The sequence below is a fragment of the Pelodiscus sinensis genome, chromosome 4 (assembly GCF_049634645.1).
Source record: "Pelodiscus sinensis isolate JC-2024 chromosome 4, ASM4963464v1, whole genome shotgun sequence".
NCBI classification, from domain to species: domain Eukaryota; kingdom Metazoa; phylum Chordata; order Testudines; family Trionychidae; genus Pelodiscus; species Pelodiscus sinensis.
In genome coordinates this window covers 90,304,447-90,328,261 of record NC_134714.1, presented here as the reverse complement: position 1 = coordinate 90,328,261, position 23,815 = coordinate 90,304,447, and the positions used below count along the sequence as shown (strand labels likewise).

At 40.3% G+C, this 23,815-nt stretch overlaps 1 protein-coding gene across 12 annotated transcripts in view; it reads right to left on the bottom strand.

Annotated features, from left to right (window-relative positions):
• Positions 1-23,815, bottom strand: part of NAV2 (neuron navigator 2) — a 696,386-nt gene that overhangs the window by 20,896 nt on the left and 651,675 nt on the right. For all 12 annotated transcript variants that reach the window (XM_075927729.1, XM_075927722.1, XM_075927724.1 and 9 more), the window contains 9 exons: positions 22,563-22,615; positions 17,700-17,723; positions 17,503-17,577; positions 12,407-12,490; positions 11,227-11,338; positions 10,411-10,556; positions 7,851-8,023; positions 2,394-2,547; positions 101-260 (listed from right to left, as the gene is read on the bottom strand). In XM_075927729.1, the coding sequence (XP_075783844.1) occupies positions 101-260; positions 2,394-2,547; positions 7,851-8,023; positions 10,411-10,556; positions 11,227-11,338; positions 12,407-12,490; positions 17,503-17,577; positions 17,700-17,723; positions 22,563-22,615 (981 nt within the window). The remainder of the gene's footprint in view (positions 1-100; positions 261-2,393; positions 2,548-7,850; positions 8,024-10,410; positions 10,557-11,226; positions 11,339-12,406; positions 12,491-17,502; positions 17,578-17,699; positions 17,724-22,562; positions 22,616-23,815) is intronic.

The window sequence follows — 23,815 nt, the reverse complement described above, 5'->3', positions numbered from 1 at the left end:
ATCATGTTGGCAAATGTACACAATTAAATGTCTCTGAACATGAATCAGTGTAGCTGAGGTCATAATTGGAAAGCTGGTATGTCTTTTATAGTACGCTCACCAAGGCTGGTAGACTCTGTGAGGTTCAGGCTATGCTGAGAGAGACCCATGGACTGTCTTGGTGAGGATGAAATGGAAACCTGTGATTGAGCCCTGCTACAGCTGCCGTGGTTTTCAGACTTCAACCGATCATTTTCTGCTTTTAACTTCTCAATCTCGCTCTTGAAAAAAGAAAAGTCAGGAGACGAGGCACATTCATTACCTCAATTCATTTGTAAGTGGAAGTAAACATTTCAAAAATCCAACTAATGTATGTAAAGAATAAACCCCAGAAGTTTAATAAGATGCAATTTTCAAAATCCCTTTGAAAAACCTGCGTACTAAGAAATCTAGGGGTACACACATTTTGCAGAGCTTATGACCCAGTGCATGCACAAACTCCCTGTGCTCATCTATTCAAGAGGTGGGGAACCTTTTGTAGGTGGAGGGCCACAGACTCACAGAAAAATCAATCAGGGGCACACATAAGTGAGAAGCAAAGAAAACAAAACAAAAACCCAACCCCACACCCCCAAAAAACCCTTCACTGACCTGGTGTCCAAGTGAGGAGGAGGAACAAAACCCCTTCACAGATGTGGCCCCCAACTGAGAAGCAGGGGAAAAAAACCCACTTCCCTCACTCCCTTTAAGCTACAGCCTGAGGAGGAGCTGGGGAAAAACCTAGGCTGAGGGCTTCTAGGACTGGGAACTTGGAGCTAGTGGATTTTTGGTGCCCTCTAGGCACTGGGGTATGTTCAAAAATGAGTGGTTCAGTGTTCAGGAGGAGGCTGCTGTGGAGCGGGTTAGGGATGAAGCATCTGGGTGGGAAGTAGGGTGTGTGGGGGGGTTCAGGGTCTGGGAAGGAGGGAGAGTGCAGGGTCTTGGAGGCAGGTAGGGTGCAGGAGCAGAGTGGAGGTGTGGGATTGGGTGGCAGGGAGAGAGGATGCAGGAGTGCAGGGGCTGGGTGGGAGGGGGCAGGGTATGGAGATGCCTACCTGGTGCAGGTGTTTTTGCATCAGCTTTCTCTGCAGGCAATGCCCTCCGCTGCTTCCAGTGACAGAAGCGAGGGGGGAGGGTGCTCTTCAGAGCACAGAAATGCTTCTTCCCCCACCAGGCACAGCCCGTGGGTCAAATACACCCCAGTTTGCCTTGATCAGGTCCACGAGGCTCAGGGCTCCCCCACCACAGTGGGGAGTCAGTGCTGGTGCTCCAGCTACAGTCCCACTCACATGGCTGGCCCACCAGTGCTGGGTTGCCTCGCTGTGTGTGTGCGGGGAAATCTTTGAGACTCAAGGACCTGATCAAGGCAAACCATGGGCCGCATCAAGTCCACAAGCTATAGCTATACCACCTCTGCTTTATTCCTTCCCATAAGCTCGTGTGCCATCCCTCATACATCTATATTTCTGGGATTTCCTGCTCTTTCCTCTCTGCCAAGGATTGTGTGTATTCCCCATTTCTCTTCCTCTCATTCCTAAGCTCCTCTTTCTCCTCTAGGGAGAGGTTCTGTGTGTGTCCCAATTCCCCCTTCCACCTGTACCAGGATCCTTCAGTCTTCCCCTCCCAGGGGTTTTTGTACCCCCTTTCCCTCTATTCTCCCAGAGGCTGGGGGCTTTGTGTACGCCCCTATTCCCTCCCATGCATTTCTCCTTCTATTCCCCATTTCTCCTTAGCCCTAGTTCACCAAGCTTGCAAAGGCCTCACACTCAACTTGAAAATACTGTTCCTTACTTCCCTCCTTTTGAATTTTCAATGTTCCACAAAATCAACAGGATTGTGGCCACTGATGCTTAAAATATTCCCTGAAATGTTTGAAATGATTGGATGGAGCATCCAAACATTAGTGTATTACATACAGACAGAAAGAGAAATGCCACTGAGTTAAGTGTAAGGCTTTGTCCAGTTTGCCAACAAAAATCCTTTACATTCTGATAAAAGTTTCCCAGAGCAGACTACAAGTCACTTCACTGTCCCCACTGAAATGCAGTCACCTCTGGGTGGAGCTTGGCAATTGTCTAAATGACCATTTGTGGTGGATGAAGTCAGTTCTCTAAAAAAGAACCTTACAAGTCTGAATGTGTAATGCCAGAGGAGTGCAGGGAAGCCAAATGCATTTAAACAAGTTGGAATTTGTCAAGACACCAGCATTAACCATTTCTATATGTGCGAGAAGTGCAATGAGACTTCCAGTGGTCAGGAGGCAGCAGAGGATCCTGATTTTGCACATCCGTTGACATTATGTAGTGTGGAGTTAGACTGTGATAGGACTTAACACATAAAAACAAATTTTTTGTTTGTTTGCGTTCCATTCCTACCTGCATCCTGTTCATAGCCTCCCGAAGCTGGTCTAGCTGGTGGGCAGAGCTAAGGGCCTCCAGACGAATATCAGTTAGTTTCATCTCTTTGTCTCTTAGCTCATTGCGTAACTGCATGACTGTTTCAGCTTCACTGTCAGTACATTCAGAAATTCTGAGAAAGGTTGTAAGACAGTCAGTTAAGCAGAGGGTTTGGGAGCTGTACTTTCAAATGCTTTTCTAGTAATAAATCAAAAACAATTTTCCTTCATTCAGCAAAATGTGCTTGATGGACAGAACTCAGGTGCTGCTTACAGCGCCAATGATTAAATAAAGTTCACCATAGAAGCTTTTTGCCCTATTTTCTCAGTTCTCAAAAAAAAAAAAGATATAAAATTTCCTGCAAAATATTGCCCCATTTTCTCTATAGTTATGACTGATTTATTATTCCCTGAGATTTTTCCATCTAACTATCAAATATTAAAGTTAAACCTCCTCAGATGTTGCACTTTTCTCCAATTCTTGAATACTAATTGAATTAAAATCCTTGCAAATTCTGCTTATTTTCCCTGCAATTATCAAATACGGATATAAAAAAACCCACTCAAATGTTACCTCTTGATCATATATCAACGATGCTATACAACAAGGGTGGCCAATAATTTTTGACGGGGAGCCACTCCAAGAATTTGGAATCTGGTCGAGGGCCATGATATTAATGTAGGAGGTGCGGGGTCTCGGATGGAGGTTAGGTGCAGAAGGGATCTTAGGGTAAGGGAGGGAATTTGGGTGAAGAAGGAAGCTGTGACCTTGGACACTGGACTGGGGTGCAGTGGGTTGGATTGTGACTTAGAGCAGGGAATTGGGGTACAAGAGGGGGTACAGGGGTTTGGGTTGTGAGCTAGGGCAGGAGGGAACTGTGATCTGGGGCAGGGGATGGGTGCTGGATCTGGGAGGGGGTATGGGTGCAGGAGGGGAGCAGAGGATTTGGGTATGTGGAGTAGGAAGGAGGATTAAGTAAGGGAGGGGCTGGGGTGCCAGATGCAGGCTCTGGCCAGGAGACTTACCAGCCATCAGCCCATTCCTGAATCAGCCTCCCTGCTTGCCCCACTCCTGCACAGACTACAGCTATGTGCTCTTTGAATAACTACGAGCCCCTTGTGCTTTGTGACTGCCTGTTATTGAAACTGTTTCTGGCCAAATCTGGCCAATGGGATTGTGCTGGGGGTGGGAGCAGCTCCTAAAGCTTCTCCCCCCTCCAAGCTCAGTTTTTAAAGTGAAACTGCCCCGCAGCCATGTTTCTGAGCAGTGTGCAGGTGGGACGAAGCAAGCGGGGAGCCTGCTTGTGGTTCCCCGCAGCATCCATGGGCTGGATCCGGTGGCTTGGCAGGCCGCATTTGCCCAGGCCTGCTATACAATCTCCCAAGCTTTTCCATTTTCTTCTGATTTGTGACAATGGATCTCATATTTGTACCCCTTTCCCTTTAATTAATGAACGCTCATATACAATTTCAGATTTTACATTTTCTCATGTAATTACTAAATACTGATTAGAAACAATCCTCTCCCCATATATTTTAATTGCTGCTTCCCTCTCCTTTTTTTGGAGGGAAGATGGTGCTCTAAATTATTCTTCACTGGAGATACCATGGGAGTTAAATCTCCACCCCCCTCTGCCCCAATCACGCCCTAGATTCATCCAGCCCAGTATCTTTTGACTTTTATGTGGATGAACTGGAGAGGGTTCACAATAATGGTTACCGGGTTAAAAAACATGCCTTATAGTAAGAGACTCAAAAGGCTGAATCTATTTAGCTTAACAAAGAGGTTAAGAGAGGGGGGAGTGGTTTGATTACAATTTATAAGCATGCACACAGTGAATAAATATTTTATAATGGACACTTCACTCTGGCAGAGAAATGTATCACACTGTCCAATGGCTAGAAGCTGCAGCTAGACAAAGTCAGACTGGAAATATGACATACTTTTTGAACAGAGAAAGTAATTAACTACTGGAATAATTTACTAAGTGCCATGATGGAGTGTACATCACTGACAATTTTAAAATCAAGACGGGATTTTTTTTAAAAGCTTTGTTCTAGGAATTACTTTGCAGAAGTTCTATGGCCTGTGTTGCACAGGAGGCAAGACTAGATGATCTAGTGGTCCCTCTGGTGTTGGAATCTATGACTCTGTAAACCCATGACTCTGAAACATCACTCTACCTGCACAGGAATTACACTTTGAGGGTATTAAGATTAGGGCATGAAACTAAATTCTGGCGATGACCTATCCATGGACATTAGTATTTCTTTCAAAGTAATCATCATGCATGAAGTCTTTTAAACACAAAAAATCTAAATGCATTAAAGACGTACAGAGAGTAGAAGCAGTCACTTGGAGATTGACGAGTTAACAGAAAGATTAAAAGCTCAACAGGTGTGCACAGCTGGGTTTCCCTGAATGATTCCGGAGGAACCCTATAGCTATACAGACATGATACATTCCTGTTTGCTTTAAGCTACTCATGCTTAAAAGTTTACTTTTATGGTTTATTTGTTCTGTTCCCCCAAAACTCTGGGTGAACAGCTTTTCAGCACATACACGTAGCACTATGAACCCACATTTTCTGGAAGATCATCATGTTGACTATTCGTTCTGCTAACCTCTTCCTTTTGCCCAGCCCGAGCCTGCTACCTGGTGTAAAGCGATTAAGCAGACTGAAACTACTGTTTAGATGCACGAGTTCATAAAATGGATGATCAGCACCAGAGCTGTATGCTTTGTGGGAGGTTTCAGTTTAAAAGGTCTCTGCCTAATCCCTAAGTAAATGAGCAAAGCTTTCCTTCCCATCAGAAATCAAATAAACCAAAACATGTACTGGTGCCTTGCCTGAAGCCCTCCTCACAGATGAAGTATTTGACCTTTTCTCAGTTCATATCTAGCCTGTTTGGTCTCCAGATACTTGTCAAGACTAGCCATATTCACAGCACATTTTGACTGAAGACAGATATAATAGAAAACATACGAATTTCAACATTAAAAGCTGTCTTTAAGCTTTGACTATTCCACAGTATAATGGGCTGTGATTGCTTGCAAGTGATGACGTAATTGAGAGGTAGAAGAAACATGACCTTAAAATGTGGGAGATTGTTTCATGCCATCAACATCTTATCGCCATTGTTCTCTTGAATCAGACTTTCTTACACAGAACCAAATGATGGGAAACTTCAAGTATGGATACTATTCAAATGTATATGATCTGAAATCAATCTGAAAGTCTCATGAGACAGGATTTCTTACAATACTTAAATGCTTCCTGATTTCAGCTAGGTCAGGAATACTCTATTTCTACTAATCCAAATCAAAGTGAAGAAGTTACTGATACACTGTAATGATAAAACAGCTTTACAAGGTTCTCATTCACAAAACACCTCTCTGAGGCCTTGTCTACACTTGAGTGGAAGGTCGACTTAAGATACACAACTCCAGCTACATTAATTAGGTAGCTAGAGTCGACGGGTCTTAAATCGCTGTCCACACAGCAGGAGATTGATGAAAGCAAATGCTCTCATCGACTTCCCTTACTCCTTATAAGGAGCAGGGATACCAGTGCTGACAGGGGTGCCCTCCGAGTTCGAATTGGCAGGTCTTCACTAGCCCCGCTAAATCAAACCCTAGAAGATCGACTGTGGCAACATTGATCTTCTGTGTAGAGTAGACATGGCCTGAAGTAGGCACCATTAAAGCTCATTTTACAAATTGTCAGGCTGAAGCATAGAGAGTTGATGTGGTTTTCCCAAGGACACATAGTGAGTCAAATGATAAAGGTGGAGAATTAGCCTCTTGGCCTAAATGTTTGAAAAAATGCTTATTTGTTACCTGAACTATTTCAAACACTTTGAAAATAAACTCTTCTCTGAAGCTTACAGCAACACGTTGTCTTTATTATTAATAGAAAATACAAAAGCCCAAATGTCTACCTGTGTTGGAACAGCTGACAGCATGAGGGGATGTTTCAATTAGTTCTGCTGTCCTGAACCACTTTAGTGGCAATTACTTTCCTTACACAGTGAAAATATTGAGTTATTCAGTAGAAAAGAGTTAACGTCTTTTGGCTTCACAGGGTACAGTAAAACTCCAATGGTCCGGCATCTGATGGTCCGGCACCATCAGGAACCTGGAAGTGCTCTGGGCAGCCAGACCATTGGAGCTGCTCTGCCTCTAGGTTCCCCGATTCAGCCACTGCTTAAAACTGACCAGCGGCCGAATCAGGGATGCCTAGGGTAGAGCAGCTGGGGCGCTGCCGGGCTGGTCCCATAGCGCTGCCCCTTAGGGCAGCGCCCCAGCTGTCCCCGATTCAGACGCTGCTGAAACTGACCAGCGGCTGACTCCAGGAAGCCCGAGGCAGAGCTGCTCTGCCCCAGCTTCCTGGAATCAGCCCCTGATCAGTTTCAGCAGCGGCTCACTTGGGGACACCTGGGACAGAGCAGCTGGGGTGCTGCCGGGTTGGTTTCGCAGCACCAAGGGTTGGCGCTACCAGACCAACCCGGCAGCGCCCCAGCTACTCTGCCCCAGGCATCTGGACTCCAGGAAGCCTGGGGCAGAGCAACTCTGCCTTAGGCTTCCTGGAGTCAGCCGCTGATCAGTATCAGCAGCAGCTGACTTGGGGACGCCTGGGGCAGAGCAGCTGGGGTGCTTCCGGGTTGGTCCAGTAGTGCCGCTACTTGGCACTGTGGGACCAACCCGGCAGCCCCCCTGCTGCTCTGCCCCAAGCGTCCTGATTCAGCCGCTGCTGAAACTGACCAGCAGTGGCTGAATCAGGGACGCCTGGGGCAGAGCCAGACTATCGGAAGGGGGGGCTATGAGGGGTCTGGTGTGGCATCCCCCCCACCCCACCCCAGACCCCTCATAGACCCCCCTTCCGATAGTCCGGCAAATCTGATAATCCGGCACCCCCTAGGTCCTAAAGGTGCCTGATTATCGGAAGTTTACTGTATTATGCTTAAGATGCTGGAAGAGAATGTATTAGTTCTATTCCCAGCTCTGCCACATATTTCCTGTTACTCCCTTGGCAAGTTTCCTAACCTATTTGTGTTCCTGCTGTAAAACAACAACAACAACAACAACAACAACAAAAATAATTCCTTTTTTCTACCTTTGGTTTGTCTACTTAGATGAAAACTTCAATGTAGACAGTAAGTGAAATCCTGACTCCATTGAAATCAGTGAGAAAACACTGAGTTCAGGATTTTACCAAGCACTGTGTTTTACTTATGTGTATGTATACATGGCAAAATGGGACTCCCATTTCAGTTTGGGGTAATATCACTATATTACATATAACACTCCTCATTCGATTAGCTTATCCAGACCCATTTATCTGCCAATGCAGTACTGCTCCTTACAATACATTTCCTAGCAATGCATTTCTAAATTGCTCATTTTAAGATTTAAAAATATAAATATTCCACTTACAGAGAATTAGAATGAGAAGCTCTCAGCAATGGGGTAGAAACAGTTGAGCCATTGTGTGGTAGCTTTGGTGATGAAGGTAAAGAAGAATCAGTCATCTCCTCAATATCTGAATGAGAAGATGCTGACTTAGGGGATTTCTTTTTACCAAATGCTTGCTTGAAGGAGCTTCGTAACTGAAACAACAAAATCATAACAGCAGAGACATCATAAAGAATGCATCTAGGCAATAAATTAACCCACAAAATAAAAACTCTAGCATGCAACTCTTTCCAACAAAATGACAACAAATACTTCACAGTTTTTTTTGGGGGAAATGATTAATCTTACAATTATATGAGATTAATAAGGAAATCTAGAATAAACTCTTGAAAGGCTGGATATTGATGTTTTTAGAGTATCTCCCTCACAAGAAATACTGAATTCCATTCAACACAAGAAACTTTGCAACAATAGTTTCAGCACAAGAAACTACTGCAACTTGCAGTTATAAAGCAACATGGCTCAGACAAGATTATTGATGCTGACAGGGTTAGTTATATAAAAAAATGGATGGGTTAGCTTTGTATTTTATAGTTTAAAGTAGGTCTTCCTTACCTCATTGACCTGCCAGAGGAAGCGCAAGCAAAAGGGAAGGGGGAAGGAAAAAAGACAAGTTTTAACAGAGAAAGCCAGTGACGGGGAAAGCTTTGGATTTCTCAGACAAACGTGACCAATAAACAACAAACACACCACAAATAATTTTAAAAAGCAATCAGGTGTATATGGCACTATATAGTCTCTAAAAATGAGGCCTTCAAATACATGATCATTTCACATCATATGAGGCACGGCGCACAGATCTGAATCTCTATACTTTCTAACTCTTATTCTCTCCATGGCTAGTACTCTCTCTGAGTTGCTGAGGCACTGGTACACTGTGTCTTCTTTCAAGGGGTAAATACTTCATCAGGTTACAATTTTCAGCCTTCTCTACCCTTCTGCCACTAAGAAGTCCTTTCAGTAGGAATCCCACCTACAAAATCACTAAAATATCAACCATGATTATTGCTAAACTGGTAACTCACGTGTTTTATAAGGAATAATATACTTTAAATTGCAAAATTTTCCAAGAACAACGTGTCTCGGAAGAACTTTTATTTTAGCCTGAAGGTAATATTTCACAAAGTAATTAGACATTCTGAATTTAGAAAAGATCTCACAAATAAGTGAAATCAACACACTATTCATCTATTCACCCCAACTTCAGTAAAACCCTATACATTCATCTTTTTCACAATAAATTAACATCCTCTAATTCACTCTAAGGACAGTGGCATGACAAATGAGATACATAGCTTGGTGCTAGGAGGAAAACTTCTAGACCTTGGAAAGATAAAATAATTAATAAAGTCTGAAAATATATGGTGATGTGTTAAGATCATGGCTAATATTTACAGATCATATAAGATTAATCTAACTGATGTGAAAAGGACTCATTAACTGTTTACAAGGAGGAAAGAAGCCAAAGTCCACCTTGCCAGTAGAGTGCCCCAACAAGTAACACATAAGACAGTACTGTGAGCATTTGAAGAAGCCACTATGTTCATTCAACCCAAGGTTTTGGAAGATGGGGGAGGGGAGAGAAAGTGTTATGATTAAAATATTGAAGTGAACCATTGGGATAGAAAAGATTCATTAAAATGAGATTCTGTTCAAGTAAAATGTTGCACTCTCATGGTACAAAGAGAGTGTCATACACAATTATAACAGAATTACTGATATTTTTACAACAAATGTTCACAAGAGCAAACTATTACATTTTATAGCAGCATATTTATAATTTCAGTGTGCTAAGGATCCAGGAAGATTTATGTTGAGTGGGAACAAGGATGTGGAGTGCTTTACTGACTACATTACAGGAACTAAGTATTTTAGTCCAAACTAAAATAAAGCGAATGTTACTACAGCAGCAAAGGTCTAATTAAAAATGGAGTTAATACTGTGTACCTTTCCTCCAGTGTACGGTACCTTGTATAGAATACATGATGAGCAAAGAAAGAGAAGTGGGAAGTGAAAGATGATTATTCTGAAACCTTTGGAAGAAACTTTTATCACAAGAGAACTTTAAAAACTGATTTGATTTAAAAATTCCCTGGTAGCATTCAGAACATAGGCCATGGTAAAAGTCAATGAATGGTCTATGCACTGAGAAGAGGAAAGCAATAAAGAGCTAAGAGGCTTAGTCTTCCTTTACTGTGAATGTTTCTTTTAATATATGTACTTGGAGTTTTCTCTAATGTTTTACATTAATAGTCTACACAATGTATGTTTCTTAGCCAAGATTAGTCTTTGATACTGTAACTTCAGGTTTTATGACTGGCCTTTTGTCTAGTGAAGATAATTTTTCTTCCTATGCAGAAGCCAGCACAAGCATATGCATCAGTCTTTAAAATAGGGCGTAAGTGTGTTTTAAGTGGTGCAAAGTCCTTGTGCTGACACGATGCACAAGGGTTAATTTTGCTCTAGATGTTCGTGGGACCATTTTATATTCATTTCACACAATCTCCTGAAATACACTCACCCAGTTTTTCCTCTTCTTTTTCTTTGAATCGCTCTCTATGTTGCTTCCCACACTGGAGTGACTGGTAGCACTGTTGATACTAGAGACACTGTCTGAAGAGTGTTGCCTTCTGATCCGCAGGTCAGTAGGTTGGGCAGTCCCAGTACCTGAACATTAGGAGAGATATAGTGAAATTTACTCAAGATATTTCAAATATCTCCACTGGTCACTACAAACGTGTTTTAGGAATTAACCACATTTAGAATCACTTGCACAAAATGGTGCATTGAATGGTTCACAGCAGCATTCCTTGTTCTCATGGCACAATTAATATCTCACATATGAGCCTGCAAACCTTTCCTCATGCAGATGGTTCTAATTTAAATCAGTGAGACTAGTTATATGGGGATCAGACCCTTGCTTTGCCCTGGACATTAAAAAAATATATTTAACAAAGAATCAGGCGATTGCTTCAAGATTTCTCAGTATCCACAACTCTCAAAAGGGTGGATTCTGTTCTTCTATTGTGCTGCTGTGTAGAGATGAGATTCTGAAATGCTTACATTGAATTTGAGTAACATATCAACTGCAACTGCAGGCAGCAAAGGTTTTTTTTCAGTGCTTAGTAGACAGTAAATGAGAGGTGTGACAATAGTTTACATTTAAATAAAAGGTACCCATGAAAATCATAGGACTTTTTATCAAAGCAGGAGCAAATATAGTTGATGATATATACAAAGCCAGTCTCTGGCAAGGTAGATTACATCAGCTGTTACCAAGGGGACTAATGTCTCCGGAGTGCCATACAGCTGTTAAAAGTAGAGTCTGCCTCTTTACCCTTGCAGGTGAGCTCAGGTGTGTTAATTACTCCATTAATGGCAGCTTGGGCAGCAGCATTTTGCCTTTTCAGAAGTTCGATGGTTTTCCTTAACTCATTCAGTTCTGAATCCTGGAATGAAAAAGAAACCGAATGTCTATAAATTTTGATTCCATATAACTGTTCCCAAGCAGCCTCCTTTAAATCAGGATTTAAGTGTCTGGTGAATGCTTTGAGGAGCTTAAGAAACATGCTGAGGCTTGGTGCGTGGTGTATACTACACTATTAACTGGACCTTTAAAAGCACGCTATGTGGAAAAATGATTGTGTATTAAAGTAGCACTAAAACTGATGATTGCACAGTGTTTAGTAATTTTTTATAACATTTTTACTGGATGTATGAAAGTATGTGTTGGGAAGAAGACAAACTGTAATAAAATGGAATAACTAGCACTTCTTATGTTCAGAGCAACATATAATCATTATCTAATCAATCCTTACATCTCCCCTGTAAGGTAAGCAAGCAATTTTACAGGTTTGGAAACCAAGGCAGAAAGGGCATCATCGTCTCAGTGTTGAAAATAATACTCCAGAATGATCAAGGTTCCCATCCTTGTGCTATTATCCCATCAATCACATACACATTTTTATTTTAAAATACAAATGAAAGGTTTAGTTTCTTTCCTAAGAACGTAAGAATGGACATAAAGGCTCAGACCAATGGTCCATCTAGCCCATTATTCTGCCTTTACACAGTGACCAGTTCCAGATGCTTCTGAGTAAGGATGTAAAATTCTGTTTAATCAGTTAACCAGTTAAACGTTAGGTTTAATGGGATAACCACTTAAACAAGGGCAGGTGGAGGGTAGGGAGGCGGGCTGGAGAGCCCCTTACCCTGGCCTGGCCTGGAGCTGCACCCTGCCCATACCAAATCGGGGGCTGCTCCAGTCCAGCTGGGCCATCAGTTAACTGGTAACTGGAAAGCATCACCCAGTGAGGGTGATGCTTGCCAGTTAGCCATTGACATACCTACTTCTGAGGGAATGAACGGAACAGGGCAACTTACCACATCTGTAGGACAGGTTTCATTAAAACCACCACTGATGTGAATTATTTTTTAGAAATCACTTGGTCTTCCCCTGCCTTTGGGGTGTGTGCATCTACACATATGCATACTGAATAAATGTTTCTCAAACTTGCCTTTTGCTCTGCTGTCATAGTCAGACTCTGTAGTCTAATGGTCATGTTTCCAAGGCTCTGTTCAAACGCTGCTACAAGGTGAGCCTGAAAATAAAGTGACAATGTCGAATGAAAACTGTTCTCTCCACCAAATAAAACAGGTTAGTAGACCTGAGAGAAGAAGACTGAAGGGGGACCTGATAAAAATCTTCAAAGTATATTAAAGGCTGTTATTAAGAACAATGGTGAGCAATTTAGGAAAAAGTCTCAATCTAAGAACAGTTAGATACTGGAATAATCTTCCAAGGAAGGTAATGGAACCCCTGTCAATGGAGGATTTTAAGGACAATTTAGACAAACACCTGTCAGGGATGGGTAACACATGATTCTGCCTCAGCACAAGGCAGATGATCTGTCAAGGTCACTTGCTGGCCTGCATTTCTATGATTCCATGTCATGTTAGTTTCTCATAAATATTAAATGCACAGATACAATATGCTTTTGAAAGGGGGAAGGCAATGACTAAGTTTGCTGGCAAATGCTAGTGACTGCAGTTAGAACTGTTGCTGGCTTCTTCTTGACATGCCATTATCTTTAAAAAATTGTTAAAATGTAATTAGAGTTTGAATACTTTATATATTATCAACCCAGGAAATAATTATCTAATTATATTACATATATAATTTAATCAGCATGATAACCAATCTCTTTTAATAACAAAAGAAATCCTGCATGATAATATTATGTGTGATGACTGTAATATATTAGAATATAAATACTATATACTGAGAAGAATGCATTTTCAAAAGTTGAAGTATAGGGGTTGCAGGGGTAGAGAGGAGAAAGGTGCTTACAGTAAATCTAAGCTGCTTTAAATTAGTGGGGAATATATCTGCAACGTGTACATTCAACATTCTCATCCTATCTATCTCAGTAGATTATGAAAGGAGAATTTTTGTCTCTTTGTCCAGATGCTATCTGGAGTTGGGAGCCGTAATTACTGAAGACTTATTCTATAAGAGATACTTGTCTAGTCTCATTGCTTGAAGCTAAATGAAGACAAATATTTCTGTTACACACTTCTACCCAGGAGTCTTCACAACAATGACTGATGGTACCTAATCCACCTTGTTATAAATGGCAGTAGTTAAATCCCACAGGATGGAGTTTCCATCTTAAAACAGTTTTCATTCTAACCTGAACTGTATTTGATAAATATCAGCATTTAGCCCATGCAAAGCAAAACCCTGATATCTCAACACTTTGCTCATTGTTCACTTTTCAGGACCTATTTCTCTTAATAACCCAACATTTTCTTTTTAAATAGCCCTTCCTTGCTAGACTAGGCATTATTTTTGAGCTTCTGATTCAAATTTCCCAGAACTAAGGTGGTGTTCACATCTGGATTGTTTTATTAAAGTCATTAAAGTGACAGGGGCCAGAGTAATGAAGTTTGGAATTTTAGATGTTTGTCTGAATGGCCCCAAAGTTCTGATTTGACCCTTTTGCTGATCTTTTTTTGTTGAAAAAACAAAACACCAGTGAGCAGTAGGAACTGAATGTGTCATCTATAACACACTAAACATCCTTACAATCTGCAGAGGAAAAACAATCACATTTAATACATAGTTTCTGTCCAGAAGAGAGAGATTGGAATACAGTAGTAAGAATTAACTTAATTATAAAAAAGAATAATTTTTTCAGTGCAATGCCAGAATAAGTAGGGTATGAATTTAAAAAGGATTAAGTATTCCCAATATATTTCATCTGTGTATGGTTCTACCTTGGAATAAGAATGTCTTATTTCAAATTATTTTACTTTACTTAGATTAAGATAATTTCGAATAAAACACACTTATTCTAGAATAAGTGTGTTCACACATGGATTTAATCCTAAATATATACATCTGTAGACAAACCTTTAATATACAAAATACTTGACCATCTTGTGCCACAGTAATAGATGATAAAAATAAACTAATGATATTTTATACTCACTGTGGAAGTACAAATTGTGTGTGAGTGCATAATTAAATCTGTCCATTACAGAAAAGGTCACTCTCTCATCTACGTATATACAGAATGGTAAAATCTTTCATGTAGCAATTCCAGACTTGTTCTCCGTCAGCACATATTTGACTTATCCCAAATAACTGTTCTCACACTCACAATGAAAACAAACATGAATGGTACAATAATGTGAGGATATATCTGGCTGTTACTCCCCTCAGGCCCTATGAAAATAAACAGAGCTGACACTTGTGAGAAAAATGGCTGAAAATAAAACAAGTTAAATACCCACTACATGTGTTGGAAAACCAAAATGTTTATTTTAAAAACACTGGATTGAATAATTTCTTTGGGGAAGGCAGAAGGGAAGCTATTTTTTCAATAACAATGAGGAATATCATTTAAAATGATTGAGAAAGTAAACAAAAATTATGGTGAATGGGACTGAATGGATCAAGGGATATATAAATGGATACAGAGCCTTTCAATTTTCAGTTGCCCTTTTGAACCCACTTAAAGTTGTTCACAAGTTGTTATTATCTGGTAATTGTTTAGTGGCACATCAGGGTTCCCAACCCTCCAGAACTGTCCTACAATCTTCAGGAATTAGAGGTTAATCTTTAATTAAAGATTATGTCATAGGACAAAACCTTCAGGAATATGTCTAACCAAAACTGGCAACTCTATCAGCGGGTTAAAGGAAATAGGGTGGTGAGCCTGGGTCACTTTTTAGTGAAAACAAACCCATTCCACAAAATTGTCACTACAGCAGTGCAAAAGGAAAAGGAAAAAAGAAAATAGTAAAAGTTTCTAATTTTATAAAAATCACATTTTATAAAAAACTTAACATGGATAGTCTGTATAGACAATGGCTTTATAAGTACCAGACAGAAATATTTCGGGGCTAGAAGTTTCTGTTTCTGTTGCAGGATGCTGAATGGCTTCTTAGTATAGACAAAGGAAGAAGGTAATTGCTGCCCTGGAGAGAAAATTTCTTCTCTACAATTTGAAGAGGTTACTCTTCCAAATCAGCAGGCAGAGCAGGCTCCTTGAGTGCAAAATGGAGCTGCAGTTTAATTTGTTATAAGGAGCAGAAGCTGGGGTAATTCAAGAATAGTCTGTCAGCAAAAAACCAAACTTAAGAAAATTCTGTAAAAGAATCAATCTGAATTTAAGAAAGCAAAGCCAACTTTTCTGTAGACACAGTGAAAGATGAGTTTAAAAAGATATTAGCTACAAATGAGGGCATTTGAATGTAGTCAGGTATTTGCATCTGCAGAGCAAACTTAACAACTTTCATTTTGGGGTTTGTTTTGGGTTTTTTTTTTTTGCTCCTGGCATGCAGCAAAGAGCTAAATGTAGCCTTTTCTTTCCTTAACCTGTTTGCTAAGTATTTAGTTGTCTCCCCTTTCTATTTTTTAAGTTTTTTGAAGTAGTATGATGCTAGATTAGATTACATCATCTATGGCCAACACACTGACCTACATTAGCTCTAGTTTAATTTTTCACTTAGTCAAACCCATTTCACATGTCCGGTCATTTGCTATTACTGCCCATTCAATAGCTAATAGCCAGGATTTCCTCTTTGGTAACTGAGTTCTCATATCTACCCTGTCCCATGATCCTAGAATATGGATATGACATGGTCACTATTCATTTTTAACTTATTAACATTGGAATCATTTATTTCTGCAGTTAATTTTTGGGTTTTGTTAACTAGAATTTCAGGCACCTGTGATTACACGAAGTTGTCTCAATGGGGATTAAAATCCCAATGTATCCTTGGTTTTCAATCCTTTGTTCCAAACAGCATGCAAAGATAGGCTATGTCTAGACAAGAGGCTTCTTTAAGAAGAAGCTTTTCCAGAAGAGATCTTCCAGAAAAACATCTTCTGAAAGAGAGCGTCTACACAGCAAAAGTGCATCAAAAAAGTGATCTGCTTTCTCGAAAGATAACATCCATATTGATTGGATACTATCTCACATTTAAGTTGTGATTACTATGGACGGAGTGGCCACAAGGGCACATGTGCTTTTTCCTGAATGCCTCTTCCCTATCCACACGCGCCTTTTTCCGCAAGAGCTCTTTCGGAAAAAGGCTTCTTCCTTGTACAAAGAGGTTTACCGCAGCCGGAAAAACCACTGCATTCTTTCGACTTTCTGTCGAAAGAATGAAAATGCAGTGTGGATATAACTGTGTTTTTTTCCAAAAAAACGTTCGTTTTCCCAGAAAAACTCTGCAGCGTAGACATACTCATAGTTATGCCCTTTCATGGCAGTGAATATTCCTCAAAGCAAACAAGTGAAAACAGAGCATACTCTGATTTAAATCAGATTTATTATGCTTCTTAGCTCTTGACTCAAACTTATTAGCAGGGTCCCTTTTGTGTGTCAATTTTGCCTATCTTTGCCATCAACCCACAATGTTGCATGGTTTGTATACTATAGGAAAACATAATGCATTTAAATTAGGCTTCCCATTTTTCATCTGCACCCCTGGTAATTATTATGTGCCTCTTATGGCCTCTTTAACATGTGTGTGAATGCAAGCCCTATTTTTATGAGGAGGACTGAGTCTTCCAAGAATTTCTTTCGGTATTAACCAAAACTATGCACCTACGACGGAAACAGTCAAATCAGAATAATTGTATTTAATGATATTTTTTAAAAAAACTATTGATCACTAGGATAGAAAATTTGTTTCCTGAATGATTCAACATAAGAACAGCCATACTGGGTCAGACCAAAGGTCTATCTAGCCCAGTATTCTGTCTGCCAACAGTGGCCAATGCCAAATGCCCCATAGGGAGGGAACACAACAGGTGATCCTCACATGAGCCCTCTCCTGTCACCCATTTCTAGACAAACAGAGGCTAGGGACACCATTCATACCCATCCATTGATGGACCTAACCTCCATGAATTTATCTAGATCTTTTTTGAACCCTTTTTTGACTCAAAATGCATATATTTATTTTTAACACCAATGTGTGATCTGAATTGATTATAACAGACTAGTGATCCTATTACCAATTAGGAAAGCTGGGATGGTGATTTGAGCATTACATAATTCATCTATCAGCCTCTATTTTCCTGAATTGTACTCACATTGGCAGTCAACTGAGTTGTTAGAGCTGACACCTTCTCCTGGGATGCATCCAACTCCCTTCGTAGCTTGCGAATCTAAATATTGTATTTAAAAGATTACCTTATTGTACCATAATCTACAGAATTAGAGGAGACAGACACCCATGCAAAGTGTCTAGACTGAAAGTTAATTTTTACAAAATCCTATTGCTACTTACCTCTGATTGGCATTTTTCTTCCGGCTGCAAAAAAAGGGAAAAAAAAAGGAAAAAACATGCAAGGAAGTTCATTATTAGCTTATGCCAAATTTGCTACATGTAAAACTCAAAATAGATATTTTTATTTATTACTTATTGATACAGCATACAGAGGTATTTGCACACAATGTTATTCACATGAATATTTCCACTGGCTCCCACCATGTTCATCATTAAAACCCCTTATGAATATTGACGTTATACCAACTTACATCAATCACATTAGTTCACTGTCGCAATGAATTTTTGGACTTTAAAATTCTAAACAAATTGAAGTTTTTACTAGAAAGAAAACTGCAAAATTTCACAACTTTGGGTTTTTTGTTTGAATGTACACCAGTCTGATGAAACAGAAGTAAAATATAGGAATATCTCATGTGTTTAGTTTTAAAATTTCATTGTGAATATTTTGAAGTGTCTTAATATTATGCTCTTTTGCCACAGGTTATGACTGTATCTAATAAAAATATCTGACAAAGGCTAATGTAAGAGCAGTGTGGGAACTAAACTTCATTTGTAAGCACTACTTCCTATGGCTTTAAAAACACCATGCCACAAAAAGGACTGATCAATTGCCTTTGATGGGCTTTGCAGGTTCTCAAAGCTTAGGTTTTTGGGACACTTGAATAACGTAGGAGGAACTGCAAGGTTATTGTAGAGTTGGGTTGCAGTACTTCTATCCTTATTTCTTTGTTGCTGCTGCTACTGCTGATGGCAGCTCTGCCTTCAGAGCTGAGCTGCTGGAGAGTGGTGGCTGCAGACCAGGAGTTCTGATCTGAAGGCAGAGCCACCACCAGCAGCACAGAAATAAAGAAGCTACGGTGGAATGCTGCCATACCCACTTCTGCAATGCTGCCTGGAGAGCTGGGCCTTCAGTCAGCAGCCGCCACTCTCTGGCTCTCACGGTCTGAAAGCAGCAGCACAGAGCCCTTACTCCTTCACTGCCCCCTACACACACATGCACAGGGTTGCCAGATGGTTTCAACAAAAATACCGGACACACTTGACGTTACATTACAATCTGCATTACAGCTTATTTAGAAAATACTGGACATTTATATTTTCTCAATTTGTTTCCCAAACAGAAAGCTCAAATACTGGACTGTCCGGTTCAAAACCGGACACCTGGCAACCCTAAAAGGTGGCAATGCTGTGACCCCTTAAAATCACCATAGCACACCCCTAAATTACCTTTTGGATCAGGACCCTCAATTTAAGAAACACTGGTCTCCCACATGAAATCTGTACAGTAGAGGGTAAAAGATTCTATGTGGGGAGACCAGATTTTGCTGTCTATGGCCATGAATTTGGTAGGGCCCTATCTATAAGGGTCAGGTTGTGGCCCAGTTCTCTGTGGCTGCACATGTAATAAGACTCCTCACACCTCCTCCTGGAGGCACAAGATGAGAGAATTTAGGCTACATGCCCAATGTTCCTTTCCTTTATGCAACTGGCCAGGGAGTATATGGCACTTTAGCTCCACTAACCTATCCACCAGTCTGAAGCCAAGTTGGAACTTAGGCTGGGCTAAGTTGTCTATGACTAGTCAGAACCAGTAGCAGATGACTAATGTCAACCTGCTAGGCACAAGGATAGAATTATCCCTTCCTTGGGCAGCATAGATATTAACTACCACTTACATAGGACACAAGGAAAAGGATGCTAAACATAATGGTGGTTTAGTGGTTACAGGACTGGACTGAGACTCAGGAGATCTGGGTTCAGGTTCTAGCACATAATGTTTGTGACACTGGGCAAATCACAGTTGCTCTATATCTCAATTTCCCCCTCTGTAAGGAGATAACATTTCTATATTCCACAAACAAGTTGTGAAGAAAAATTTGATAACAGTTATGAGGCATCGGATAGCAGAGTCATGGGAGGGTAGACACATACAAGTACTAAATCAGTGCACAAGTCAAAGTTACTATTAAATATAATTACTTTCCACTGCGGATCAGATGGTAAATCTGTGGCTACTAAAAAAGGGCAGTTACTAAGTCAACAGCTAAGCATAAATCTAAGGTAGATCTAAAGTTAAACTGCTATGTCATTTTTAAACTTCTCCAGGACTAATCATTACAATTACACAAGCCTAAGCTACGCTATTAACAAAAACATCACTGCTTAGACTAAGAGAGTAGAAAACTGAAGCTCAAGCAGTAGTTGTAGCTGCTTCTGGTGGCTCATAATATCATTATGAACAATAGCATAGAGCAACAGCCTGTTTGTCATCCATCCCCAGGTTATCATTCATTACCATGGTGTCCCTGCTACCCATACCACATGCATAGCCCACTAACAGTTAAATAGACATCTGGAAACATAATTTGTTGATTGCAAGAGCCGTTAACATCAGTCATCAATAAACTGAACACTTCCACGTTTCTCTTCATGAACCATAGTTAAATGTGACCTTTAATTTAATAGGCCTAACAATCCTCTCAATTACCATGTCCAGCTAAATTAAGGAGGGATCAGATCCACTGTGTTTAAATTCTGCTGCTCTAAAGTTCTAATGCCATAATTCCCCCAATGCCAATTATATTCAGTGTTTAGAATAGTAAACTTTAAATACATCTTACATTTACACGCACCATTATGTGACCATAATTACTTTTGGAAGAGAAGGAGAAATGCTAATTCACGCAGTGAGCACTTATGTAGTGTCCTTGTTTTCAATGGAATTAGTTATATGAATAAATGTTCACCAATTTGAGGAAGTGCTCTACAGTTAATCCTTTGTAAATTTTAATTTCAGGTAATTGGATTACAATCTAAGGTGATATAGCTATAGTTCTATTTCTTAATATCCAAAAGGTAACAAATTCTCTGTTTTAGGACATGATCATGCAACTCTTTCATGGAGCAAATATCACTGACTTGAAAAGTACTACTTGCTTAAATAAAAATTGCGGAACCAGGTCCTTAAAGATACTGTTAATAAGAATAGGTTTGTTTCAAATACGGATGCATAGTAGATGTGTGGTTGTATCATACTTTCATACCAAGGTCTAAGGTCCTCTATTAACACAAATTCATGATTGCACTGTTGTTCGTTGTTTTTAAAAGGCCTGAATGCTGGTTCAGATTTTCAGCCATTACTCAGATATATTTCCGTTAGTAACCTCTACTACTACAAATTCAGAAGATAGATACTTTTGTGAAAATGTTAGAAGAAAATAATATAAGACACTTTTAAAATATACTATAACTATATTATTTGCTCCCAAAATAGCATTACATCTTCTGTCAGATTATTAAGTGACTATGCAATTATGACTTTTAAAACAAAAACTCTTGGCAAAATGAGAAGTAAAGTCTTCATTGCAATCATTAAAATCCCTTGCATTTAAGACATTCTTAAAGACTTTTTAATTAGCAGATCACTGCACTATCAGACTGAAATGGATTTATCTACTGAGTCCACGTGGATGCTGTTGGCACAAAAGATTAAGGCTGTGTCTAGTCTGGCATGATTTTGCAGAAATACTTTTAATGGAAAAGTTTTTCCGTTAAAAGTATTTCCGCAAAAGAGTGTCTAGATTGGCATGGATGCTTTTGTGCAAACACTGCTTTTGCGCAAAAGCATCTGTGCCCAGTATAGATGCGCTTTTGCACAAGAAAGTTCCGATGGCCATTTTAGCCATCGGGCTTTCTTGCGCAAAAAATTAAGGTCCCTGTCTATACTGGCCCTCTTGCGCAAGTATTCTTGTGCAAGAGGGCTTATCCCTGAGCGGGAGCATCAAAGTATCTGTGCAAGGAGCACTGAATTCTTACATTAGAACGTCAGTGCTCTTGCGCAAATTCAAGAGGCCAGTGTAGACAGCTGGCAAGTTTTGTGCAAAAGCAAGTGCTTTTGCGCAAAATCTTGCCAGTCTAGATGCACCCCAAGGTTATTCATTATGGTCTTTTGTATCAAGACCTCCTTAGATTGTTGTGGATCCCTGAGTCAAGAGACTAACTCCTGCTTCTGAGCCATTAGGGTCTCTCTCAGGCTAACATGAATATGGTGATAAATATCCATGAACCTCTTCTAGGGAACATAAAAAATACTTCCCATTAATAGCATACATTATTTATGCTTACATGCAAAGAGCTATCTTCTTTACATGGCAAAAGCAATTAGCACACTTAGTCCAAACTATTTACTTTTTTATTTAAAAAATTATACAACAGCAAAATAATATATTTACGAGTGGGTTCTCAAACCTTTTGGCCTATGGTCCACCCAACTCAATGCAAACCTTTTTGCAGACCATCAACCAGTCACCCATGGCTGGGAGGTTGGGTGAAGGAGTGGACTGGGGTGGGAGGTCTGGTTGAGAGGAAGGGTGCAGGGATGGGTGGGGTTTGTGAGAGGAGGATAAAAGTAGGGGTCTGGGCATGAGCTTACCTGGGTCCCACCCCCCGCTGTATCCAGGTACCATCCCCTGCTGCCCTCACTGGGATTCAGCCAATGGGACCAGTGTTGAAAGCCTCTAAGGAAGCAGTTTCCTGAGCTGCTGTTTCATCGGCTGGGGGGCAGGGAAGGGGAGGGGCAGTGTGCAGAGTGGCTTCCTACCCCAGCAAGCCAAATTCAGCCCACAAGGCTCAGGGCTCTCCAACCCACAGCAGGAAGCCGGTGCTAGTGCTCCAACCTTGCAGAGGACATGTGGGGCTGAATCACTAGCATGGGCTCTCTGCTGCAAGGGAGGGTTATGCTCCAAGCCCGCGGGCCACCTGCAATATGGCTGAGGACCACACTTTGACAACCACTTGTATATTTAGTATTACTTTTCCTCAGCAGACTCCTGCTGAAAGTTTACATTTCATGACACTCACCGTTGAATAAATAGATGATGTACTGGACACCAAGGAGAGAGAGGATCCATGCACTAAAGAAATGATAAAATAAACAAGTTGCATATCTGTTGGCAATACAGTAAGCACAGAGTGGAATCATATACAGAGCATTCACTGCAGATTTTCCCACCCACTGAGAGCATATTTTCATAAAAATGTAATCAAAACTGAATCATTCATCTCAAACTTTTTACTGTAGGACAAATCCTGATACTTGTGCAAAGATTTAAGTTGAAATTGCTAAAGAAAGAAAGGAGTTACATAAAATGCCTTCAGACAGGAAAAAATCATTTGGCTCTTGTAACTCAAATCATTTTTCATATAAAAGCAACAACATTCATCCATTAGCCTTCTGACTGAGTGACTTGAAGCCAGTAGGAGCTTATCACCCATATCCGAGCAGAGAATTTGACCCCCTGACAGCTCTACTAAAAATAGAATGCCATTTCATATAAGCTGCCATTTTCATATTCAGCACCTCCAGATATAACACATTTTAGCATGTCAACTGAGAACATACAAGCCCTGGCTGTATTTCAATCTTAATACTAAAAGCTTCACTGAAAGCACAATTAGGACCTTTGGGACACACTCATTGCTTCTTCTGAGGCATGATTTGCATGGAGGCAGATGTATTTTTTATCTGAGGAGGAATTTAGTAAGGAGTGTTGAATGAGGATATCATTAAGACCTTAATTCTTCCTCTTTACATATACATCTTATTCAGATTAACAGACATGGGCCATGTTGAAAGACTCAAAGATTGTTTCTAGTATATTTTTGTCCCAAAATACAGGATAAGTGGCCAAATTCAGCTTTATTACATGTTAGTAACTGTGGATTGATTAACCAAAGTCGATGAAATAATTTCAGTATAAATCCAGAGTATAATTTGCTCTTTCCTAAAACCTATCAGTCTTTATCAACACTTAAGAGTGAAATTCTGTCCTCACCAAAAATATTCCCATTAACTTCACTGGGGCCAGAATTTCACCATTAGGCATTATGCGTGCTATCAGTGACGTAGCAATGTTGTACACTCCCACAGAAAAGCCTGTAGATAGAAAGAGCAACCAGCCCAGGCAACCATGATTTATTTTGTATGGGTTTTCAATGTGATTTATTTTGAAAAGCTTTTCATTGGCTGGATTCCTTTAAGAGAGAGGGCTTCAGAGATACAGCGATGGTAAGGGACTGACATCATAGGACCTTTGCATGAATATAAACTCCAT